A 24,379-nucleotide genomic window follows, 5' to 3' on the forward strand; every position below is an offset into this window, starting at 1 on the left:
AAGCCAGTACTGCATGAGGTGACACGTTGAATAGGCTCCGACAGCAGAGAGGCTGGCTATGTGCAGTAAAAGAACCCTGATGGATGTTTTCCAACATTGGAGCTGTATAGCCTTAAAGCATAATGCCTTCAGAGGTCAGACAGTGGATTGGAAAGGGTTAAACTCTTGATGAATCAACAGAAGAACAGTTCTTGCACGGAAACAACTTATACATTATTGAAGCAGTGAGGGTTCCCAAGACAGTACTCATCCACAGTCTCAGTTATCTGTAGGATCTCTCTCTCAGGCCAATCTCTCTCATCTGGTACACACTTACTTTACTTGCGTTTTTGAACTTTTCCTCTCACTACAGTTACATGCGGTTCTTGTGCTGCACTCCCATTTGTATCCAACATGTCCGGCTTCCACACTCTGTAAAGACAACTTCTACAAGGAGGGTTCCTGGCATGGCTGTGCTCTGGCAGGAGCAGCAAACCCCCTCTCCCCTTCTTCCATTGCTCCTCACAACAGCCAACTCTCTATTTCTCTCCTCGACAGCCACCAACCAACGACTCCCACTAACTCCTCTAGACATCTCTCACTGCATCACCTGCACACAAACCCCACACACAAATTGATACATTTTCCAGACAACACTAGACATGACCAGACATTAACCCTTTCATGTCTGCAGGTGCTAATACACATAAACCCTGATGGATTCCACATTTATGACAGTAATACAAGACAAACATAAAACATGTATTGTGGGGTGCTGGAGGGGACCACAAAACTCTGGGCCACTACAGTTCCCCCCTACTTAAGAAAAGCCGACCTAGGCATCTCCTCAAAATGTTCTCAGTGTTCTATCCCATTATTGTAGAACTATCTATCTCAGTCTTGGAAAGCATAAGGCAGAACCGTTATACGAATATACCCCTTTGGTTACTACTCAGATTTAACCCATCAGACTACTTGGGATCTCACTTCTGGTATACAACTATAATACATGACAGCATGTAGAGAAATGGACTGGCCAGTCACTAGAACACTACTGCTAGACTGAGCGGAACTTAGGATTCACTAGTCTACGCTATGGGGCACATCATAATTCTTCTCCCCAAAGCCTGAAATTGAGATACATCACTGTAAGTTGACACTCAGATAGAAAAGGGTGACTAGTAGATTTTGAATTGAGGATAAGTGGCATGACCTTCACTTTCCTCTACTCATGATGGGTGGAAGCTTGAAGTCAATACCCCCAACCGAGCTGACTGCGAATGACAAATGAGGATGTGTCTCCTGAGACAGATAACCATGGCGGGGCTATTCTTTGCGATTTTAGAGTCAATTTACTTGGCTGAATTATTTCATCGCAGCTACGAAATCCCTCGGTTGCCAGAACGACTTTAATGACTTTTAAATACCTAACCTAGAGTCGCTGTTAAACTCCCTCCCCCTCCCTTTTTCAGACGGCTCTCATAGGAGTCTATGGAGCCTCCTGCATTGGTCTGTCAAAAGATAGGGCATGGCCCTATCTTTTAGCGCAGCAAGAAATTTCAGCATTGAAATAACGTGCTTATCTCCTAGCTTTTGCAGTGCGATTTATTTTTTTTTAGGGGGGGGGGGGGGGGGGCGCATCAAAGAAAAAATCATTTATCGGAAGAAATCCATGGAAAACTATTCTATGTTCCGTCGGGCATTCAAATTCTGCGCCATAGAACAGGAGTTTGAAAAAAATTGTGGGAAAATCCTATCTTTTTTCACCTGTACAATTAGCGGGCGAGGTAGCATAACGAGAGGAAAGCAGGCCCGTGTGTCTAGGCCCTTCCGCACGTAATACGTTGTGTGTTCAAGTTCGTAAGAGTCCCTTCACTAAGGGCTCCTGCGGACGGGAGTATACCGTAGATACACTCGCGATAGTGCGACGTAATAGCACTGTGAAGGGAGCGCTATCCGCACACGATTACGTACGTTCTACTGTCCTTTTCTACGCTGCCGTGGCCCGCTGGGTCGGCTGCGCAGCCTTACTCCAGATTAACACCACAAAATTGCGCAGTTCAGTGTGCGATTTCATGCGGACGGGTTGCGCAAACGCACAGACTCCTATGGTGCCTTGGATTCGCAAATGCGCACAAAAATAGAGCACGTCGCATATATTTTTGAATGCGAGAAAATATAGAATGTGAGGGAACCCATTAAAATTAATGCGCTCTATCCTCTGTGGTCTGCGCAAGCAATTTTGCGTGCGCACAAAACGCACACAAAATCGCCCGTCTGGAGAAGCCCTTGAGGGCGGCTTCACGCGGGCGAATTTGCACCGTGCAGCAATGCGCAGAGAATAGGATCCATTGAATTCAATGGGTTCATTCTCATTTGCGGTTTGCGCACGCAGAAGGAGGAATGCCGCATGCTCTATTTTAGTGAGCATTTGCGCACCAAAGGCTATAGGAGTCTATGAGGGGTGTGTCAATGTGCACCCAAGCAATGGCGCAATTTCACAAGGAAAAGAACGCATCAGCTTTTAACCCGTGGGGGGGGGGGGGGGTGAAATACGTGGATGTGAGCGCATTATGGTTGCATAAACACGCACTTCCACCTGTGTGAATGAGCCCTAAGAAGAAGGGAGTATTTATTTCTGAACTGTATTCAGACAGGCCGCCTTGTAGCTATGGCAACCGCTCCACTCTCATCTCCTTCACCAGATCAGGACTAGTGACGCCGGCCGAGGACCGCCACAGATTAGTCTACATGTCGGGCTCAGTGAGGCTGCGGAAGGACACTGCACACCCTGAGGTAACACCTGGGTGACCACGGCGGAAGGATACCGTACCCCCTGAAGTAACACCTGAGTAACCACTGCGGATGGACACCGCACCGCACACCTGAGTGACTACGGCGGATGGACACCAGACACCCTGAGGTAACTCCTGTGTGACCACGGCGGGAGGATACCGCATCCCTTGAGGTAACACCTGAGTAACCACTGCGGATGGACACCGCACCCCCTGAGGTAACTCCTGTGTGACCATGACGGGCGACGAGCTACAAGTCCCCGTGACGTCACTGGGGAATGGGCGGGAAGGAAGGTCCGAGCAGTGTGACTGAGCGGCGCAGCCCCATCACCTCTGTGAGGAAAGGACGAGAACCGTCCGCTGGCTGACAGTGATGTTATGACTACTACATGTCCGTCCTTCACATTACATAGCAGGCAGTGCGCCCACAGAGAACTCCAGGGAGCCCATAGATGCAGAGGGGATGCCAGTGTGAGGTACGGGAGGGCGGTGTGGAGGATGCTCCAGGCTCAGAGCTGGGCATAGAGGGTGTGGCAGAGGGAGGGAGCAGGGAGACCGTGTAGGTGCTGCTGCTACATCTAACCGACCGCTCCTGCCTCCAGCAGCATGAGATGAGCCGCCTGCCCTGTCGGCACACCTAGCTGCTGCCACCTCAGGACTGGCACCGGCCACTGGTGAGTGTTGTGCCCGTTGTCCGCTGCCCTCATCACCTGCTGGGAGGAACAACAATGCCGGCTAGTTTGTAGGGACACAGACCCAGCAGTCAGCACGGACGATAACTTTTAGCTTATTGCATGGAACTTGTAAAGGCAACATAATAACCAGTTGTAGACACTTCAACAGTATGAGGTTTATCTATCATCTATCCGTCTAATATATATCTAGATAGTCTATCATCTAATATCTATCTACATATTCCATCACCTGTCATCTATCCATCTAATATCTATCTACATATTCCATCACCTGTCATCTATCCATCTAATATCTATCTACATATTCCATCACCTGTCATCTATCCATCTAATATCTATCTAGATATTCTATCATCTAGCCATCTAATATCTATCTAGATATTCTGTCATCTAGCCATCTAATATCTATCTACATATTCCACCACCTGTCATCTAGCCATCTAATATCTATCTAGATATTCTGTCACCTGTCATCTATCCATCTAATATCTATCTAGATATTCTGTCACCTGTCATCTATCCATCTAATATCTATCTAGATATTCCGTCACCTGTCATCTATCCGTCTAATATCTATCTACATATTCCGTCACCTGTCATCTATCCGTCTAATATATATCTAGATAGTCTATCATCTATCCATCTAATATCTATCTAGATACTCTATCACCTGTCATCTATTCCTCTGATATCTATCTACATATTCCACCACCTGTCATCTAGCCATCTAATATCTATCTAGATATTCCATCACCTGTCATCTAGCCATCTGATATCTATCTACATATTCTGTCATCTATCCATCTAATATCTATCTACATATTCCATCACCTGTCATCTATCCATCTAATATCTATCTAGATATTCTGTCACCTGTCATCTATCCATCTAATATCTATCTAGATATTCTGTCACCTGTCATCTATCCATCTAATATCTATCTAGATATTCTGTCACCTGTCATCTATCCATCTAATATCTATCTAGATATTCTGTCACCTGTCATCTATCCATCTAATATCTATCTAGATATTCTGTCACCTGTCATCTATCCATCTAATATCTATCTAGATATTCTGTCACCTGTCATCTATCCATCTAATATCTATCTAGATATTCTGTCACCTGTCATCTATCCATCTAATGTCTATCTAGATATTCTGTCACCTGTCATCTATCCATCTAATGTCTATCTAGATATTCCGTCACCTGTCATCTATCCGTCTAATATCTATCTACATATTCCGTCACCTGTCATCTATCCGTCTAATATATATCTAGATAGTCTATCATCTATCCATCTAATATCTATCTAGATACTCTATCACCTGTCATCTATCCCTCTGATATCTATCTACATATTCCATCACCTGTCATCTATTCCTCTGATATCTATCTACATATTCCATCACCTGTCATCTATCCATCTGATATCTATCTACATATTCCATCACCTGTCATCTATCCGTCTGATATATATCTAGATAGTCTATCATCTATCCATCTAATATCTATCTAGATATTCGGTCGTCTATCATCTGTCCATCTAATATCTATCTATTCTGTCACCTGTCATCTATCCATAGAATATTTAGATAGATATTAGATAGCTAGATGACAGATGATAGAATATTTAGATAGATATTAGATCATCTGTCATCTAGCTATCTAATATGTATCTAAATATTCTATCATCTGTCATCTAGCTATCTAATATCTATCTAAATATTCTATTACCTGTCAGCTATCCATCTAATATCTATCTAGATATTCTATCACTTGTCATCTAGCCGTCTAATATCTATCTAGATATTCTATCACCTGTCATCTATCTGATATCTATCTAGATATTCTATAACCTGTCATCTAGCTATCTAATATCTATCTAGATATTCTATCACCTGTCATCTAGCTATCTAATATCTATCTAGATATTCTATCACCTGTCATCTATCCCTCTGATATCTATCTAGATATTCTATCATCTGTCATCTAGCCATCTCATATCTATCTAGATATTCTATCATCTGTCATCTAGCCATCTAATATCTATCTTTTATCTAGTTAGTCTATCTAATATTTATCGGTCATCTAGTTATTCTATCTCATATCTATCATCTACTTGTTATATCTATCTAATATCTATCTTTTAGCTGGTTTATCTAATATTTATCTGTCATCTAGTTATTCTAGATCATATCTATCTATCATCTACTTATTATATCTATCTATCTATCTATCTATCTATCTATCTATCTATCTATCTATCTATCTATCTATCTATCTATCTATCTATCTATCTATCTATCTATCTATCTATCTTCTGTATCTCATCCATCCCATTCTTGTAATAGATACATAATCCTGCATGTTGCGGTTTTCGCAGCTGTATAAGTGATATAATCAGCCATCTGCCTCCATGTATAGTTTACAGTATGTTCTTCTCTGCTTTCACATGTGAACTTTGAATCTCAGGATTTGCTTGTCCTGGATGTCCAATGAACGGCTGACCTGAAGTGAATTAATAATCGTTTAATCCCTTACCTCAAAATATTTTTACCCTTGAAAGTAAAGTTTTGATTGGTAGATTGGAACCGTCCGTTGTGGATACATCTATATCTCTGTATTCTCATGCCAGCAGACCTTTATGAAATACACAAGTTTTTAGAATTGAGCTAGAGTATTGTCATTGCTTCCTGAGAGAGAAAAAGAGTGTGGAGGTAGTGAAAATGTACCCTCATGGGTGAGAAGCTTTGTGCTAGCTAAAAGTTAAACAGATGAAGATTAAACAGATTGCAGTCAATAAGTAGCTTACTGATTCTGTGCTCTGCAATCCACGTGAGATCAGAGCGGCTCCAGCACTGAATGTCAAAAATACACCGATGATTGCATACATATTCATCTAGTGTTTCCACTAAAAAGAGACAATTTTCCAGTTATTATATAAATTATTCAGGAAGCGGTAACACTATCTACATAATCTACTATCTGTCTATTTACATAAACTTCATTGTATAGAAATAAGTGCAAATGTTTATGCAGATGTTCTAAAGCTATGTTTCTGTGGGTTAAATTATATTTATGTTATAGTAATACAGTAGATAGGAGCTTAAAATATGATATTACTCAGATATTGTGACTGTACAGGCTGAGGCAAAAGTCTGGACACACCTATTTAACTGGTGTAATAATGACAAAAATTAACTTCCAAGTTGTGAAAGTATTAATTGCAAGGGAGGCTGCATTCTTTTGGTGTATGAGATGTTTTCGGTGGAAATGTTAAACTCCGCCATGTTGACTTCGGCTCAGGTTTTTTGAAGCATAAATTAGGCAATATGATATATCGGTGTAGGCTAGAATTTAGGCCGCCTGCAGACGGGCGGAAATTCCGCGGTGGGATTTCCCGCGGAATTTCCGCCCCTGGAAGCTGTCATAGGATTGCCTTAAGAAATGCAATCCTATGCAGACGGCCGTGCGAAATTTCGCATGGCAAACAAATCGTGGCATGCCCCGCACAGAAACGTCACTCGCCGGCCCCGCTCTGCGCATGCTCCGGCTGCCCGGCAGCCGGCACATGAAAGAGCCGGGGCCGCGGGAGAGGTGAGTGCCCGCGCTGCTCTCTGCAGACACTCGGGTCGGGTCCAGCTGCGAGAATTCTCGCAGCCGGATCCGACCCGGCCGTCTGCAGGCGGCCTTACTCAGAAACACACTGGAAGTGTCAGTTTGCCCTATTTTAAGCAATGGCAAAGTTTTTGTAAATTGTGTCTGACACCCAGGGCCTTTTTTCATTGATGGATCACGTAATGGTGAGAAGTATCTCCAGATGATACAGGATACCATATTCCCATCTGTGCTTAATAGCATGGCACCCATCCATACTTTTCTGTGGCTGTACGCAGATGGCTGAATGTGCAGTTCCCTGGGCACTGGGTGGGGTATAGAGGTCCAATTAAATTGGCCACCAAGGTTGCCGGACTCAACGCCTTTGGACTTTTATCTCTGGAGCCATTTAACGTCCCTTGTGTATGTGGAAAAAATACACAATGTGGTTCACTTGAAACAGTTAATCATACAGTGTTATGAAGAATTAAATGTTTAACCATGTGCATCCAGCAAGATGTTTTTGGCGGCCGTTTTGAACTTCACCATATTAAATTCAGCTCAGGTTCTTCAAATGGGAAGGGTGTGATCAGATATCTCAGTCTTGGCTAGAATTTACTCAAAACACACTGAAGTGTCAGTTTTGCCCTATCTTTACTTGTATAGTGTAACGACTAGATGTGGAACCACTGTGTCAACCTACCGGGTAGGTGATGATCCAATCCAGCATGGTTGACAGCCGACCCCAGTGTGGGAGGTAAGATACCAGATGTACAAAACCGTATACAGATGGAAACTAGGGAAAGTATCTTGCCCTGAGCTGATAACAAGGAGATGGAAACCCCTGCCTATAAGTGGGGCTGGCGTCCTGATAAGGATGACTCCACGGTCTTCCTCTAGGCGCTGACTGACTTGACAGGACAGAACACCTACATGACAAAAAGTCTGAACAATACCGGGGAGTTTGGAAACAAATGAGGAACAGCTGACAAGGATAAACAGACTCACAAGGATAACAGACAGCAGGATACATGAACAGAGGAACAATAAGGCTGGGTTCACACACGGCGGATTCCCGTCGGAAATCTCGCGGTTTGGCCGCAGCAAAAACCGCGAGATTTCCGCCGGGAGAACCGCCGCGGTTTAAGCCGCGGCGGCTTTGAAGCGGCCCGGCCGCTCGCTCTTTCGCTGCGGCCGGCGCTCCCATAGAGGAGAGCGCGGCCGCAACGGAATGAAAAAAAGAATGGACATGCTGCTTCTTTTGAAACCACGGCTGCGGCGGCCGCAGCCGCGGTTTCAACCGGATTTACCGCAGCGGATTAGCCGTCCCGTGTGGACGAGATTTCTGAGAAATCTCATCCACATGGCTGGCTAATCCCGGGATTAGCGGCCGCGGGCGGATCTGCTGCGGCAAAACCGCGGCAAATCCGCCCTGTGTGACCCTAGGCTAAAACACAGAACACGAGCAGATAGCAAGATAACTGCCGGAGCAGCGGCTAAACATAGTTAGGGAAATGAATCTCACAACAACACTGCAGCACTGTCTGAAAAGCCCAGGACAGCTATATATATATGGCGGTGATTAGAAAGGTGCATCAGCTGAGCAGGAGGCCCAGAAGCAATAAACCCTAAGAGTGCTGGAAGAGAATAAGTATAAGCTCAGTGAACAGAGAGAGCAGGACGACGCCCACGTCTGCCAGACAGAGAAGCAGAGGATTGTGTCTGAGCAGTGCACCTAACAGTACCTCCCCCTTACGCCCCCCTCCCCTCCTGCCGGTTCTCCGCAGACATTTCTGAATCCGACGTGGGGCATTGATGTTCTCAGATTGCTCCCATGACCTCTTCTCCAGCCCATAACCTTTCCAATCCACTAGGAAAAAGGTTTTGTTCCTAACCTTCTTAACATCAAGAATATTTTTCACCTCGAAGATGTTCTCTGAACTGACCCAAGTAGCGTTTGGTCTGGAATTTTTAGAAAACCTACTGAGCACAAGTGGTTTGAGGGGAGAGACATGGAAGGAGTTGGGGATACGCAGGGAAGGGAGGAGTCGTAGCCTGTAACAAAAATTGTGGGGTGAGCTTATAAGACGGAACTCTCAGCCTGATATTTTTGGAGGAAAGCCAAACTTTATCCCCTGGGACAAACTGCGGGGAGGACCGATGCCTGCAATCAGCAAACATCTTTGAGGAAGTGACTGACCTCTCCAGATTCACCTTGGTCTCCTGCAAAATCTTGGCAAAATTCTCTGCTGAAGTAGCTGCTGCTGGAACCTCAGAAGTGGTGGAGACTGGGCGCAGGAGGTAGTGGAGGACACGAAATCGTGGATATCCTTCATCATGGATGGCCACCAATACTGACAGCGGATTAACTCGCTAGTCTTGTGTTGCCCAGAATGACCAGCTAATTTGGAACAGTGACCCCAGAACAGGACACCTTTTCTCTTGGCCTCAGGCACAAACGTCTTCCCCGGCGGGATATCCATCCATATCCCAAACAGGAGCTACGGTTACCAATTTGGCAGGTTTGATGATAAATTGCGGAACCTCTTCAGTGTCATTACAGTCAAATGCTCTGGATAGCGTATCAAGAAGGAGCAGGTCAGGTCCTCAGATGTTGGTCACAGCCAAGGACCCGGAGGAGAAGGCAGAAGTAGTTTTTAACTGCTTTTGTCTTCTCCTTTTCAGGCTACATAGCGCTGAACGAGTGCTAATTACTAAAGAGTGAAAGTGGAAGTGTTATTCCCACTATGCGACCCAGTGATCACGTGACCGCCGGGAGCACCCTGTCACAGCAGAGCTGCAGGATCCTAGCAGACCCCGATCAGCTCTGTTAGTGACTGCTGTCACTACAGGGGAATGTTATCCCTGTAACTGTGGCTCCTATGAATGCCCCAGCTACAGTGGAAAAGTAGAAAATAAAAAAACAAATTGTGAATGACCCCCAGAGGTCTTATATGACATCATGGGGGGCATATATGGTAACAAACTAGTTAAAAGAAGTTTTAAAAAAAGTACAGAATAAAATAAAAATATATACATAAAAAAAAGTAAATGACCCACCGCCGACACCAACCAAAACTGTTGCTGTGTGCGCCCTCTAATCCAAAACCATACAAATTATATATCAAAACATCTGAAACAAAATGAGGAACCCGTTCTCATATTTTATTTTAGCGTAAATATACTAATTTTAGAAACTATACATTTAAAAATCTTTTTTTTAGCTTTTTACCCCCAATAAAAAAAGTCAGTGAAAAAAGATATTTAAAAAAATAGCCCTATATGTCATGGGGGAAAAAAAAGCAGCAAAAATAATTTTGGTTTCTGAAAGGAAAAAGAAAATAGGTCAGTAAAACCACCACATGGGTAAAATCCCTAGAAAGTGCCTGGTCCTGTAGGACAGAAACACCCCGCTCCTTAAGGGGTTAAAAAGCAAACAATCAAAACATTAAATTGGTTTATATTTTAGATGTTCCTATTTTCCCCACTGCTGTTTTCCCTTTGCGCTGGGTTCACACATGCCGGAATCCCGGCAGAAATCTCGCAGTTTGGCCGCAGCGAAAGACCGCAAGATTTCCACCGGGAAAGCGCTGCTTCAAAAGCCACGGCACTTAGCCGCTTGTTTTGGAGCGGTTAAGCCGCACACTTTTATGTTGCGGCTGGCGCTCCCATAGAGGAGAGCGCGGCCACAACCAAAAAAAAATGAACGTTGCTGCGGCCAGGGAATCCGCGCCGCAGCGCCGGCTTTGCTGCGATGGATTCGCTATCACGTGTTGATGAGATTTCTGAGAAATCTCGTCCACATGGCTGGCTAAACCTGGGGGGATCTGCCGCGGCGACATTCCGGACGGAATTTCCGCGGCAAATCCGCGCTGTGTGAACCCAACCTTGTACTGTTGTATACATTCATCCATAGGGTGACTTGTCATATGATTATCATTAGGGATCAGTCATGATGAGGTAGCTATGGATGACATCACTGTGAGAGATGTTGCTTGGTACAAAGTTTTATGACCAGTTGGTATGTAAAGACATATGTTTAATGCCCCTTTTTATATGGGCTGATGCTTGTTTGCCCGAGCGAACGAGCTGGGGACACTCCCTTATAATCCTGTTTATTGTCCCTTTTTTTTTGAGAGGACCATCCTTTCTCTAGAACCTTGGTCTTCAAAATATGATATGTGTACCCCGCGGATAAAAGCCATTTCTCTCTGTGCTTTTAAAAGGAGCAGAACAGTGTATTTTTGTAGCCTTGGTTTTACTTTAATGCACTTTTATTGTGGAGGGGGCATTTGGTTGAGAATCTTTCCGCCCTCTGGAGAACTCGTCTTGGACGGACCACTGATGTTAGTGGAGTCTGTGTAATGCTAAATAAGGCAAGTGAAAAATAGAGGGTCTGATCCAAGTATACTGGTGAAAAAATCTAGTTCATATTTATTCAAAAACACATGAAGGTGCAAAGGCAGCTTAAAAACATAGCAAATAGCAACGCGTTTCAGCTAAAAATAGTGTGGGTAAAGGCTATTTTTAGCTGAAATGCGTCGCTAACGTGGAATTTTTTAAGCTGGTTGCTTATTTGCAATGTTTTTGAGCGGTCTGTGCACCTTCATGTGTTTTTAATAAACATGAGCTAGATTTTTTTTTCACCAGCATACATTGAGCAGACCCTCTATTTTTCACTTGCCTTATTTTATGTTGGGCTGAAGGAGTGCCGGCCAAATGGGAGCTCCGTTTGCTGTGGATACGTGTTAATCAGAAGTCCTGCTGGAGCTTGTAAGTTGCTTTCTTGTTTTTTTGTTTTTTTTTACTTGTGTAATGCTACAATGTTGCAAACTGGGAAGCTGCTTCCCCCAGCAATAACAGCTGATCACAGGGGGTTCCTTCAGATAGCATATGGGTTGTCTAAACCAGACTCTTTTTAAACACTAGACTAGGAATATTGCCAAGAGTATACCATTAACCCGTAAATCAACCTAGGCAGAAATGTATGCCATTTTTGCCTTAGGCACCAATGCATTTGGAGTCTCCTTTTAAAAAAAAAAAAAAAAATCATGGGTTTATCATTGATGAAGTAATGCCACCTGAATTTTGAAGGGTAGTAAGTATGATGTCTTTCATCTGCTGCAATACGTTTCTTTGGCCGACCACTGCATCTATGGTCCTCAAAGTTTGCTCATTTCTTTGTGCCTCTTCAAAAAAGCTTGACCAGCACATCTTGAAACTCCAGTCTACCTGGTAGAGACATTGCTGATGCAGTATAACTACCTTGTCTTGTTACTGTGCTCAGTCTTGCCATGGTGAATGACCTTTGACATGAAACTGTCTTCCACAACCTCACGTTTGTAGCAGAGTTCCAGTTTTAAGCTTCCTACACAGCTGTTTCTAACATTTAGGCCCAGGAATTGTCTTAATTTAGGCTTTAGTGAAGAGCAATTAGCTGCGGTTCTGGCCGCCTGTACTATACCCTTAAGAACTTTGGAAATACCCCATGTTTTAGCAGCAAATCACTAGTCAGGAACATCTCTGGGAGGTTTTCTATAGGAATGGAAATGTATCTAAACCAAAAAACTTCTAAGTTGATCCACTGCCTACTAATAGTATACAAGACTGTCATACACGTGAAGTCCAAAATTTAAAGCCATTTCCAGATTATTAGAATCAGGTAGAAGATTCAGCTGGTTTTTGTTTTTTAGTTTAATTAACATGTACATCCCAAAGCATCAATATATTGGACCATTTCTTCCCAAATTTACATTTTTAATGGGTGTTTTCAAACTTCTGGAGGGTACTCTACATTACGTCACCACTATGCTGACAACTCCACTCCACGCCGTCTGCTCTGTCAACTGTAAGTAAATTTCTCATTGAGGCTTTTACAGACTTGCATAGGGAGATTCATTTCTGGTTGACATAGCAGACGTTGTGGGATTGGAGTTGTCCGTATACTCGCCACTGTTTATGGAGCAAGCATGCATACTTATGAAGATGATAAACTCGTGAAGAGAAGGGGATTTACACCAAACTGCTATTTAAACCTTACACCTATACCAGTTTTCACTCTTTAGGGCTTGTTCACATGGGCGTATTTGTGCATGCATTATGCAGAGAATAGCACCCATTAATTTCAATGCGTTCTTTCACATGCTTGTACTTTCCTGTGCATTTGCGCACCAAAGGTCCCCATGGAAGTTAATAGGGGGAGATTACAGAAGGAGATGCGTGATACGCTGCGTGAAAGAACAGATCTGGAACTCGTAAGACTAATTAGCCATTTAAATTGGTGCACCTTTGTTTGCCGCGTGCAAATGAACATGCCTTTCGGATGCAAAAAGTACAGTAAAATACACCAAAAAGTCTTGTTCAAAAAGTTGCACTGAAGCATGCACAAATGCACATACGCTCGTATGAAGGAGCACTTAGGCTGGGTTCACACGGGACTGAAATCCAACGGAATGACCGCACAGAAATACAGCAAGATTTCCGTGGGAGAAATGCAGCTTCAAAACCCACGGCCCTTCACTGCGGGTTTTGGAGTGGCTTCGCCGCCTGCATTCTGCTGCGGCCATCTCTCCCCATTGAGAGAAGAGAGGCTGCCAGGAAAAGAATTGAATTGCGCGCGACACGTTAATCTCAACACAGTTTGGGCGCAACGGATCGGCCGCAGCGTGGGGACAAGATTTTTGCAAATTGTGTTCACTTTGCTAACTAATCCCGGGATTAAAGTTGCAAGCGGAATTTTCGTTCAGAAAGTCTGCACGGCAATTACGTCCCGCGTGAACACAGTCTTCTGGCTTATTTACATGAGCATATATCGGCTGGTGTTTTCACGTCCGGCCGATGTACGCTTTCATTTAAGCAGTCTCCCTCCCCTCCCCCTTGCCGACTCTCTGCCTCTCTCCTCCACTCTGACTGGTTTGCAATGGGAGTGGGCGGGACAGAGTGGAGCATAGCTCTGCCCCATCCAGCCCTTCCCATTGCAAACGCTGGACTGGAGGAGAGAGGCAGAGGTGAGGGGGAGGGAAGGGGGGAACTGCTTAGATGGAAGTGTATATTGGCCATATACGCTCATGTAAATAAGCCCTAGGTGTTAGGTTTCCTATTCAGCAGAAATTTGTAAGACTTTATTTACATGGTGCAGTTAAAACTGCACCAGGAAAACCGTGCACGTTTTTACAAGGATTACAATTTTACAGTTGATGTTCTTGTGGTTTTTATTGAAACCATTGAAAACCGCAGTAAAATCATGCACTGTATTTTAAATTTTTTTTTTTTTATATATATAGCAACTCCACCACACCGTGTGAATATAGCCCTAAAAGATAAAGTATGTAAGGATTTTCAACGAGAGCCAAGTGGTTTTACCCCCTCTTAAATGCTCATGTGATGTGCACTTGAATTACCCATGCAGAAAATGGTGGTCAAATTACAGGGCCAACCTATGTTTTACATGCAGATTTTGTTACGGATTTCTTGTGGATTAAGCCCTATGCACTGCAAGGGTGAAATCAACGATGAAGAGGATTGATATACTCCTGACTAAAAATCCACGCCTTACGACAATTTATGTGCAAGCATGTATTTTTTCGCAGCGTGGGGATGGGATTTGTATAATCTCATCCACTTTGCTGCTCCAGTAATACGCTGCGGATGTTTCACTTGCAAATATGGATTGAGAATCGGAAGCATTTCTGCTCCATGTGGATGTTGTATTAAAGTGCTGTAAGGTTATATGCCAATGTATATGTTTTTCATAGAAGGGTTTAAAGGGAAGCTGTCACCCGGTTTCACCCTTGTAAATCATTGCCAGCATGTTATCAGTTATGAAGAAAGTGTTCAGAACTTGTATTCATTATGGGCCACTAGCCCCACATGCCTCTTGAAATTAAATATTTAAAAATCTTGCACCATATGCGAATTAGTTCCTAATCATCCGGTAGGTGTAGCTGGACTGTGCCAGCCGCCCAAAGTTTTCAGCCCTTCTGTCTTTGATTGTTATGGATGACATCCGCCGTGTCATCCACACGCTGGTGAAGATGACCATGTCCCGAAAATCAGAGCAGGATTGGCGTATGTGCAGAAGAGCTTGAAGAGTCTGCCCACAAAAGACCCAAACGGTTGTGCATGCGCCCATCCCGCTCTGACTTCCAGGACATCAGCACGTTCAATGGCCTACAGAATGGAAAAGAGAAAGCAAACTTCTGCAAAGCAATGCAAATGTGAACCCGGCCGTAGCATTCTATGAAGCCCTTAAAGGGGTTGTCCCGCGCCAAAACGGGTTTTTTTTTTCTTTCAATAGGCCCCCCCCCCCGTTCGGCGCGAGACAAACACAAGGGATGGGTTAAAAAAAAAAAACAGTTTAGTACTTACCCGAATCCCCGCTCTGCGACGACTTCTTTCTTACCTTAGCAAAATGGCCGCTGGGATCTTCACCCACGATGCACCGCGGGTCTTCTCCCATGGTGCACCGTGGGCTCTGTGCGGTCCATTGCCGATTCCAGCCTCCTGATTGGCTGGAATCGGCACACGTCACGGGGCGGAGCTACGAGGATCAGCTCTCCGGCACGAGCGGGCCCATTCACCAGGGAGAAGACCGGACTGCGCAAGCGCGTCTAATCGGGCGATTAGACGCTGAAATTAGACGGCACCATGGCGACGGGGACGCCAGCAACGGAACAGGTAAGTGAATAACTTCTGTATGGCTCATATTTAATGCACAATGTACATTACAAAGTGCATTAATATGGCCATACAGAAGTGCTGAACCCCACTTTCTTTCGCGGGACAACCCCTTTAAGGACCGGCTACGCTTCAAGTTTTTTATTTTTCATTGCTAATTTTCAAAAGCCATAACTTTTTTTTACTTGTCCATAGCAATAGGAGTGTTTGTTTTGTGCAGGACTGGTTATGTATTTTAATAGTACCATTTAATTTGTACCATATAATATACTGAATAACGTGGTGAAATGGAAAAAAAACGAAATTGAGTCATTGCTTTTTGGGCTGTGTTTTTACAGTGTTCACAGTGCAATAAAATAATCACTTTATTCTGTGGGTCAGAATGATTACGCAGACACCAAATTTATACTATTTTATGTTTTACTACTTGTAAAAAAAGATATATTTCGTGTTTTAATTTTGTCATTCTATTCCGAGACACATAACTTTTTTTTAATTTTTCTGTTGATGCAGCTTTTTAAGAGCCTGTTTATTTATGGGGCGAGCTCTATTTTTCTTGCTACCATTTTGCGGTACAAACAGCTCTCTGCTTACTTTTTTATTCCATTTTGCTTTGGGAGATGAGATGATCAAAAAAAACAACTATTCATTTTTTTATGGCATGCACCGCACGGGATAAATAGTCTATCATCAGTCGTTAAGGAGTTCAGCATATTTGGGAACACATTCATTTTTTTTTATATGTTCTTTGTGATCCAAACTCTATGACTGATTAGAGATGAGCGGACGTACTCGTTACGAGTACTTACGCACCCGAGCACCGCCATTTTCGAGTACAGCAGTACTCGCGCGTAAAGATTCGGGGGGCGCCGTGGCGGCACGGGGGGTAGCAGTGGGGAGTGGGGGGGAGAGGGAGAGAGAGAGGGCTCCCCCCTGTTCCCCGCTGCTCCCCCCCCCCCCCGCACCGCCGCGCCGCTCCCCGCCCCCCGAATCTTTACGCCCGAGTACTGAAGTACTCGAAAATGGCGGTACTCGGGTGCGTAAGTACTCATTACGAGTACGTTCGCTCATCTCTATGACTGATGTGTTTTTGGATATTATTTATTTCTATGGGTACAATGCAAAGGTGCATTAGAGCAGTCTTAATACATTCTGATCCAATATGATCTGTTTGCTTTACGGTGGTTTTACATCTGTGTTTGGGGGTTCCGCTTTCCTGCTCCGTTCAGGGAGCAAGAAAGGGAAATCCCCGTGGCCGAACGGTTCCAGCTCGGGATGGAACCAAGCAACGTTGGGCAGACCTCATTGACTATAATGGGGTTCGGACACTTTCCACTCACCTCCCCTACTTTTGGACAAAAGAAAAAGAGCCGCAAGCAGCGCTCTTTCTTCTGGCATTTTCAGCCTCCAGCCGAAGGTTCTGACACAGATGTAAAACCACCCTTATTGAGTTTATTGGGTAATAAATTGAAATAAATCTGACGGAAAATAGTACATATGTGATTCAGCTGTTGCATAACCATATTTACATCTGTTTGCTTGTTTGTAGGCATGAATAACAAATCTACAAAAGAAAATCTATGGAAGAAAAAGCTTTTACAACTCTTAAATAGCTAATAACACAGAGCAAAAGGAAAAGCATGACAGTACATTGGATTTTACTATCCTTGTAATATCGAGCATTTTCTGTTGAGGACAATCAAAATGGGCCTCCAGGAAAAATCTGCTGACAACATCGAAAACTGCTGCATAGGAAAAACGTTTCCTCGCTACCACCAGAAGCACGCGTTCTTTCATAAGAAACTGAGACTTATTAGAATACTGGGTCTTTTATTCAGTATAACAGCCATAAGCACTTTGTCCACTTCAGTTGGTGCCTTTCTAAAGACAGAGCTTTATAGCAACGACATGACCAGCGCTACAAACAGCCATACTCCACTGCAACGGCATCAACGAAATCTGATGGACTTTGCAGAGCAAAATCAGAATGATACCCCAGGGTCCACTATTTCCATGAACTATAAAAGTGGGAACAAATCGGTTTCCAAGGGGGAATACCCAACTGACATTTTTTCTTTAGAAGACAGAAAGAGGGGTGCCGTTGTGCTCCATATATTCGGGATGATTTATATGTTCATAGCACTAGCTGTAGTTTGTGATGAATATTTTGTTCCCTCATTAACGGTTATCACTGAAAAACTGGTGATTTCTGATGATGTGGCAGGAGCAACGTTTATGGCCGCTGGCGGATCTGCCCCCGAACTGTTTACATCACTAATAGGAGTATTTATCTCTCATAGCAATGTTGGCATTGGAACCATCGTTGGATCAGCAGTATTTAATATCCTCTTTGTAATTGGCATGTGTGCTTTATTTTCTAAGGAGGTGTTGAACCTCACCTGGTGGCCACTGTTTCGAGATGTGACTTTTTATATTATAGGATTGATTATGCTCATCAGCTTTTTTTTGGACAATTTCATCCAATGGTGGGAAAGCCTTCTGCTCCTCTGTACTTATCTTACATATGTTACTTTTATGAAGTGCAACGTCCAAGTAGAAAGCTGGGTGAAGAGGAAGCTGAACCGGAACAAGGTTGTTAAGGTATCGTCTGCTAATTCTGAAGGAAAGGTTGGTTTGTTTCAATATTTGATTAAATGTTGCAATATATAATGTCAGGGCAAGAAGTATGAAATGTCGTATATTGTAAGTGTTAAGCTATATTTACACGAACGCAAAACCTGCGTGAGTTTTGTACTTTGCGAGACGCACAAGACTCGCCCAAATATGAACTCCATTCTTTGGAATGCAGTCATTGACATGATCCATCTTCTTTTGTTTTTTTCCCCCTCACAGTGATCCTGCAAGGCTAAAAAGTCGCTGCCTATTTTTTTGTGTCCTTCAGAACGTGTCACCCATTGTTTTCAATTGGACGGTCAAACAAATCTCATGGCACTCGCATGCTGTGCAATGTGCAATGCGAATGCGATGTGATGTTTCCCATTAAAATTAATGGGAAACTCCTGAGGATCGCAATTTCACAGAAAAGATGCAAGGCATTTTTGCATAAAAGTTGATGAGCCTGTGAGAATGTAGCCTAAGGGTGGTTTTTAGAGATGAGCGAGTATGCTCGGTAAGGGCAGTTACTCGAGCGAGTCTCGCTCATATCGAGTAACTGCCTTCTCTGAGCGTGCTTGGGGGGGCAGTGGGGGTGAGCGACGGGGGGGGGGGGGGGGGGGAGGGAGAGAACTCTCTCACTCTCCCCTCCGCTCTCCCATGCCGCCCCCGCACCCCGCTGCCTCTCCGAGCACACTCTGAGGAGAAGGCAGTTACTCGAGATGAGAGAGGTTCGCTCGAGTAACTGCCCTTACGATGTGTGCTTGCTCATCTCTAGTGGTTTTATATCTGCATTAGAATCTCCCGCCGCAAGTTCCATCACAAATGCGGCTGAAAATACCAGAAGAAGAAGCATTGCAAAAGCCGGCCAGCTGGGCAGAAAGCAAGGGGACACCATTATAGTTAATGCGGTCCGTCTGGCACTGTTCGGTTCTGTCCAGAGATGGAATTGTTGAGACGCAGGAATCCCCCTTTCCTTCTCTCCGAACGGAGCAGGAAAGCAAAATCCCCAATGCAGTTGTGAAAGTAGCCTAATATGGGCAGGTACAGTATCAGATATAAAACTTATAAGACTTATAAAACGGTCTAAAATGAAAACTTTTTTTATTGCCATAGCAACCAATCAGAGTTTGGCATTCATTTTTCATAGGCAGAATATAAAATGAAAGCTGAGCTGTGATTGGTTGCTTTGGGCAACAAAGACAGTTTTCATTTTAGACCGTTTTATAAATCACTTCCCCATAGATTTGAAATAAATAGTGCTAAACCTTAAAATACTATGTCATAATATACCGTAAATGATAAAACAATAAATCTATGTATATTTTGTGAAGCAAATTTCATAATACTATGGTCAAAATAAAATTTGGGTTTGATAATCATGCAGTCATTTTAAACATGCCGTAAGTTCTAATTAACATGGTTGTTGAAACGTCATCCATCTTCCAACATTTTTCGCAGTGGGTTTATGCTCTGATCCTGTTGTGTAACTAGACAGACACAGAAGGAGATTTAAGACGTGGTGATGAGTATATAATATAGTGGAGTGCCCAAAAGCCTATTTAGCTGGGAGACCGTAGACAAAGGTAATCCTTCACTGAGTGATGTTAAATAAAGTCACTGAATTATGTGGCAAATGACTTCAAATCTGAATATATTCATTTAATAAGAAAAAAGATATCTTGATTTTTGTTAAAAACAGAATACATAGCAGTAGATTGTATCATTTATTTAGGCTGGATACACACCACCCTATTTGCGCATGAGAAATTTTTGCACGCAATATGCAGTGAATAGAAGCCATTGATTTAAATTTCAAAAAAATCGTAGAAGGCAGAAAAAAATCCTAATTGCCTCAAAAATTTCTTTGCAGAGTAGGATTTTAAAATAACCTTTATTGACTTAGGTTAAGGCCAGAGCAATAACGCAATAAGTGCCAGAGAGAGATACAACATTGACGAGAGGGGAGCCCAGGTATGGACTCATCCCTCCGATATCTTCTTATAACAGGGATTCTTAACGCCCAAAATGATTCTGTGCTTAGCAGAGGCCCCATCAGTGAAAAACTCAGGGTTCCCATCACAAGTGAAAGTCAATTAAGGTAAAAAGGTAGAAGAAAATCTATTGTGACCATAGAGACATCAGATACTGTGTCTTCCAAAGCCCACTTTATTAGATTACTCTAGATTCTTGCTACATACCTATGGTGGATAATCCAGCTGCTAATTAGGGTGCAATCACACGAGCGTGTGCGTACATAGGTGCGCACAAAACTGCGCACCCACGTACGTGCACAAACACATGTGAATGCAGGTCTGTGCAGCATTGCTTTCAATGGGGCCGTGGCTGTTGCCGGCAGCCCCATTGAAAGCAATAGGATGCCGACAACCCCTGCAGTGGTTTTCAGGTAAGGGCTTGAAATATAAGCCTTTCCCTGAAAATCATCCCTGGTTTTATATATATATATATATATATATATATATATATATATATATATATATATATTTTCGTCTCGCTGCCGTGTAAATATTCCCCGCGGGGAATCCCCTTGTCACTGAACACTGTGACACCATTGTCACAGTGTTCAGTGACAGAGGATCAAGATGTTCTCCCATTAAAAGCAATGGGCTGCTGGCAAGCCCTGCAGGGATTTTCAGGAAAGAAAAAATTTTTTATATATATATATATATATATATATATATATATATATATATATATATATATATATATGAGTGTGTGTGTGTATGTATGTATGTGTATATATATATATATATATATATAAAATATATATATATATATATATATATATATATATATAATATATAAAATTTGTGTACACATACACACTCGCCTCTCCGCATCTGCCGGGGCTCAGGCACGTCCAGCTGCGTCTTCTCCCTGCACTGCTCTGAATCTTTCAGCAGGCGGGGATTTAAAATCAATGAATGGCCAAGCGCTGCCAGTAATTGGCTGAGTGCTCTGACCAATCACAGGCAGCACTCAACTGTCATCATGGTGAGATTTTAAATCATGACATTTTCTATATTTGGACGTTCCCTCGGAATGCATCAGCTATTGTTTTCAATGGGGCCGGAAAACACATTGTACGAGGTGCACGCGAGTGCAATGCGAGGTTTCCTATTGAAAGGAATGGGAAACAGTAGCCGATCCTCCACTGTGGCTGAAAGCTGTATCGGAGGATCGCAACCTCTTTAAAGTGATGGGAGACATTTTTGGTACAAAAATGTCTCGCATCTGCGGGTACCTCGCATGTTGGCAAGTGCGATATTGGACGAGTTTCACAACTTGACATTGCGCTCGCCCGTGTGAAAATAGCCTTAGTTGCAGGTGTTGAGTTTTGTTCCTGGGAGTTAGGGCATCATCATTAACCCCTTGAGTGGCGGGTTTCCTACCACCCTGTCGTGCCCACCAGGGCAGGTTTTTTAAAATGGTCTAATCATTGAATTTCAACTAATTTTGCAGTTGCGTCTCAAGAGCTATAACTTTTTCATTTTTCCATTGACATGGCCATATAAGGGCTTGTTTTTTGCGGGACAAGTTGTGATTTTTTTTAAACAGGGGGGAGGAAAAAAAGAAATGGGGAAAAAAGAAAAAAAGGGGCCATGTCATTAAAGGGTTAAATAATGTATTAACTTCCTTCTCTGGGTCATTATGACGCATGGATACCACATGTGTGATTGTATTTTTGATTTTTTACAAAGTAAAGGGAGACAAGTGTTTTTATAATTTTTTTTTTAATTTTTTTATTTATTTTTTGTCCCTTTAGGGGACTTCCACAGGGACTCATCAGGACCCCTGATCACATTCCAGGGGTCCGATGGTGACAGCCCTTTACATGCTGCAGTGACAGCCCTTTACATGCTGCAGTCACATAGACTGCAGCATGTAAAGGGTTAACACAGCAGAGATCGGAGGTTTTCTCTGATCTCTGCTGTAAGAGCTAGTACCTAGCTGTCCTCTGACAGCTAACAACCAGCTCTCCCTGCCACAGAGACCATCGGCTTGCTTCTGACAAGCCGATGGTCTCTATGGCAACCTGTAAACAAAGCAGGAGGATGCCGACATATCGGCAATATCTTCTGCTGGTTTTTCAAAGCCCTTGCACTGCTCTGTGTGGGTCTGTGCAGGCAGAGCACACTGTCACAGCTTGTGGCATTGTGCTCTGCAGCTCCCATAGTGATACATAGCCGGAAATCTTCCGGGCTATGTCACTATGAGCAGTGGAGCTCGTCCCGGAAAATTTCCGGGCGTGCCACTCAAGTGGTTAAGGCTGACTTCTCATGGGTGTATTGGTGCAAGCAAAATTTGCGTGCGCAATATGCAGTGAATAGAACCCACTGACCTCAATGGGTTTGTCCACATTCGTGTATTTGTCCTACGTTTTTCATTTGCGCAAAAAAATAGGCAGCGTGCTTTCTTTTCCTGCACATTTCCACCACAATTTCCAATAGAACTCAATGGGGATGCGCAAATGCATGTGCAATACGCTAGGAAATTGTGCAGGAAAACAACATTGGTGCGGTTTTTCATGCGCGTTCAAATGTGTATGCTTTGTGTGCGCAAAAATCAACAAAATATAAACCGATGCATGCACAAAAAGCAACATTCATTGTGAAAATGTTACATTATGGGAGTCAGTACCCTCCCCTGTACCGTCGGCAGAATGTACGATGCATTGGTGGTGAGAGGTTGAGGATCCAGACAGTCCAACATGGAAATGAAATTTGCACTAAGGAGAGATTGCATTTACTTACCTGTGATAAATACTTTAAAAAATTAAATGTAAACTTTTTTAGGTATTCAAGGTCAAAGTTTACATCATGTGACCTTGAAATGAAGAATGTAATATTTTATTATAAAACATTTTATTTATTTAAAAGTAAGCTAATGAGCTTCAAAGTGAGCGCAGGAAGAGAGCTCTAACATGGTTGGAAGCAAAATTATGATTCCCCCCCTCCCCCCCTTAACCATGTAAAGTATAAATTTAATATTTTTTCTCCATGTTTGCAATGTAATTGCGTATGCACTGTGGATGGAATGAATCCATAGAGATCAATGAAGCTCACACGTGCGGAATCAGCGTTAAAATAATGAAAGCTGTGATTTTTCTCTCGCTCACGGAATCCGCAACTCCTATCTGCAAGTGTGAATGAATCGCTGGAAGTCAATACATTTCAGTGTCCGCATAACATATGTGTAGATGGTGATAGCGGATCAAATCCATTCGTGTCAGACCGCCTAACGTTTATTTAGGACTCCCAATTGCTCACGATACAAATTGATTGCATTATGACAACCTGCCAGCTAAACCCTTGACAGACTGCAGTTCACAACAACGGGGTGACCACATATAAACAACTATAGCCTATATACCTCCTAACAGAGCATTGCCAAATCATGTATTTTATTTTCAAAGCTAGTCATTTTATGCTACACATATAGATATACATCCTCTGCAAAAGACCATTTTTGAATGCAAATTTTGGTGGTTGCTTCATAGAACTTTTACTGTAATTTACAGTGTTTATAAATAGTGAAATAGGATATTTATTAATCAATTCTTTCGTTTTGTGTCTACAGCTCTAGGCTGGGTTCACACAGGGCGGACTTGCTGCGGTTTTCCCGTTGTGGTTTTGCCGCAGAAGAACTGCTTCTGCGGCAAAACCGCTTCAAAGGTTAATCTTGGCTTGCGGATTTTCCTGCAGATTTTCTTGCGGAAAAATCTGCAAGCGTTTTTTTACGCAGCGCTTTTTTACATTTTGCAGCGTATTTTGGTGTGGATTTAGCTGCGTCCATAGAGGTCTATGGACAAAAAAGCGCTGCGGAAAAGACAGAAGAATGGACATGCTGCTTCTTTTAAAACCGCGCCGCAGTTGCATTTCTGCACTGCGGCTGTGTGGAAAAAATCCGTCCTGTGAGAACAGCTTTTTTCCAAACCTCATTTGTGCTGCATTGCACTGCAAACGCAGCGGTTTTTGCCGCAGTGCGGATATACAACGG

The 24,379-nt window shown here is 43.2% G+C and overlaps 1 protein-coding gene across 2 annotated transcripts in view; it reads left to right on the forward strand.

Moving 5' to 3' along the window:
- Positions 1 to 3,378: 3,378 nt before the first annotated feature.
- Positions 3,379 to 24,379, forward strand: part of SLC24A2 (solute carrier family 24 member 2) — a 156,452-nt gene continuing 135,451 nt past the window's right edge. Inside the window, exons 1-2 of one of the 2 annotated variants that reach the window (XM_066604338.1) lie at positions 3,379 to 3,448; positions 17,295 to 18,373. In XM_066604338.1, coding sequence (XP_066460435.1) covers positions 17,450 to 18,373 — 924 coding nt within the window. In that variant the 5' untranslated portion in view covers positions 3,379 to 3,448; positions 17,295 to 17,449. The remainder of the gene's footprint in view (positions 3,449 to 17,294; positions 18,374 to 24,379) is intronic. The other variant, XM_066604339.1, reaches the window with a different exon arrangement.

Source organism: Eleutherodactylus coqui, chromosome 5, assembly GCF_035609145.1.
Source record: "Eleutherodactylus coqui strain aEleCoq1 chromosome 5, aEleCoq1.hap1, whole genome shotgun sequence".
Classification (NCBI taxonomy): Eukaryota; Metazoa; Chordata; class Amphibia; order Anura; family Eleutherodactylidae; genus Eleutherodactylus; species Eleutherodactylus coqui.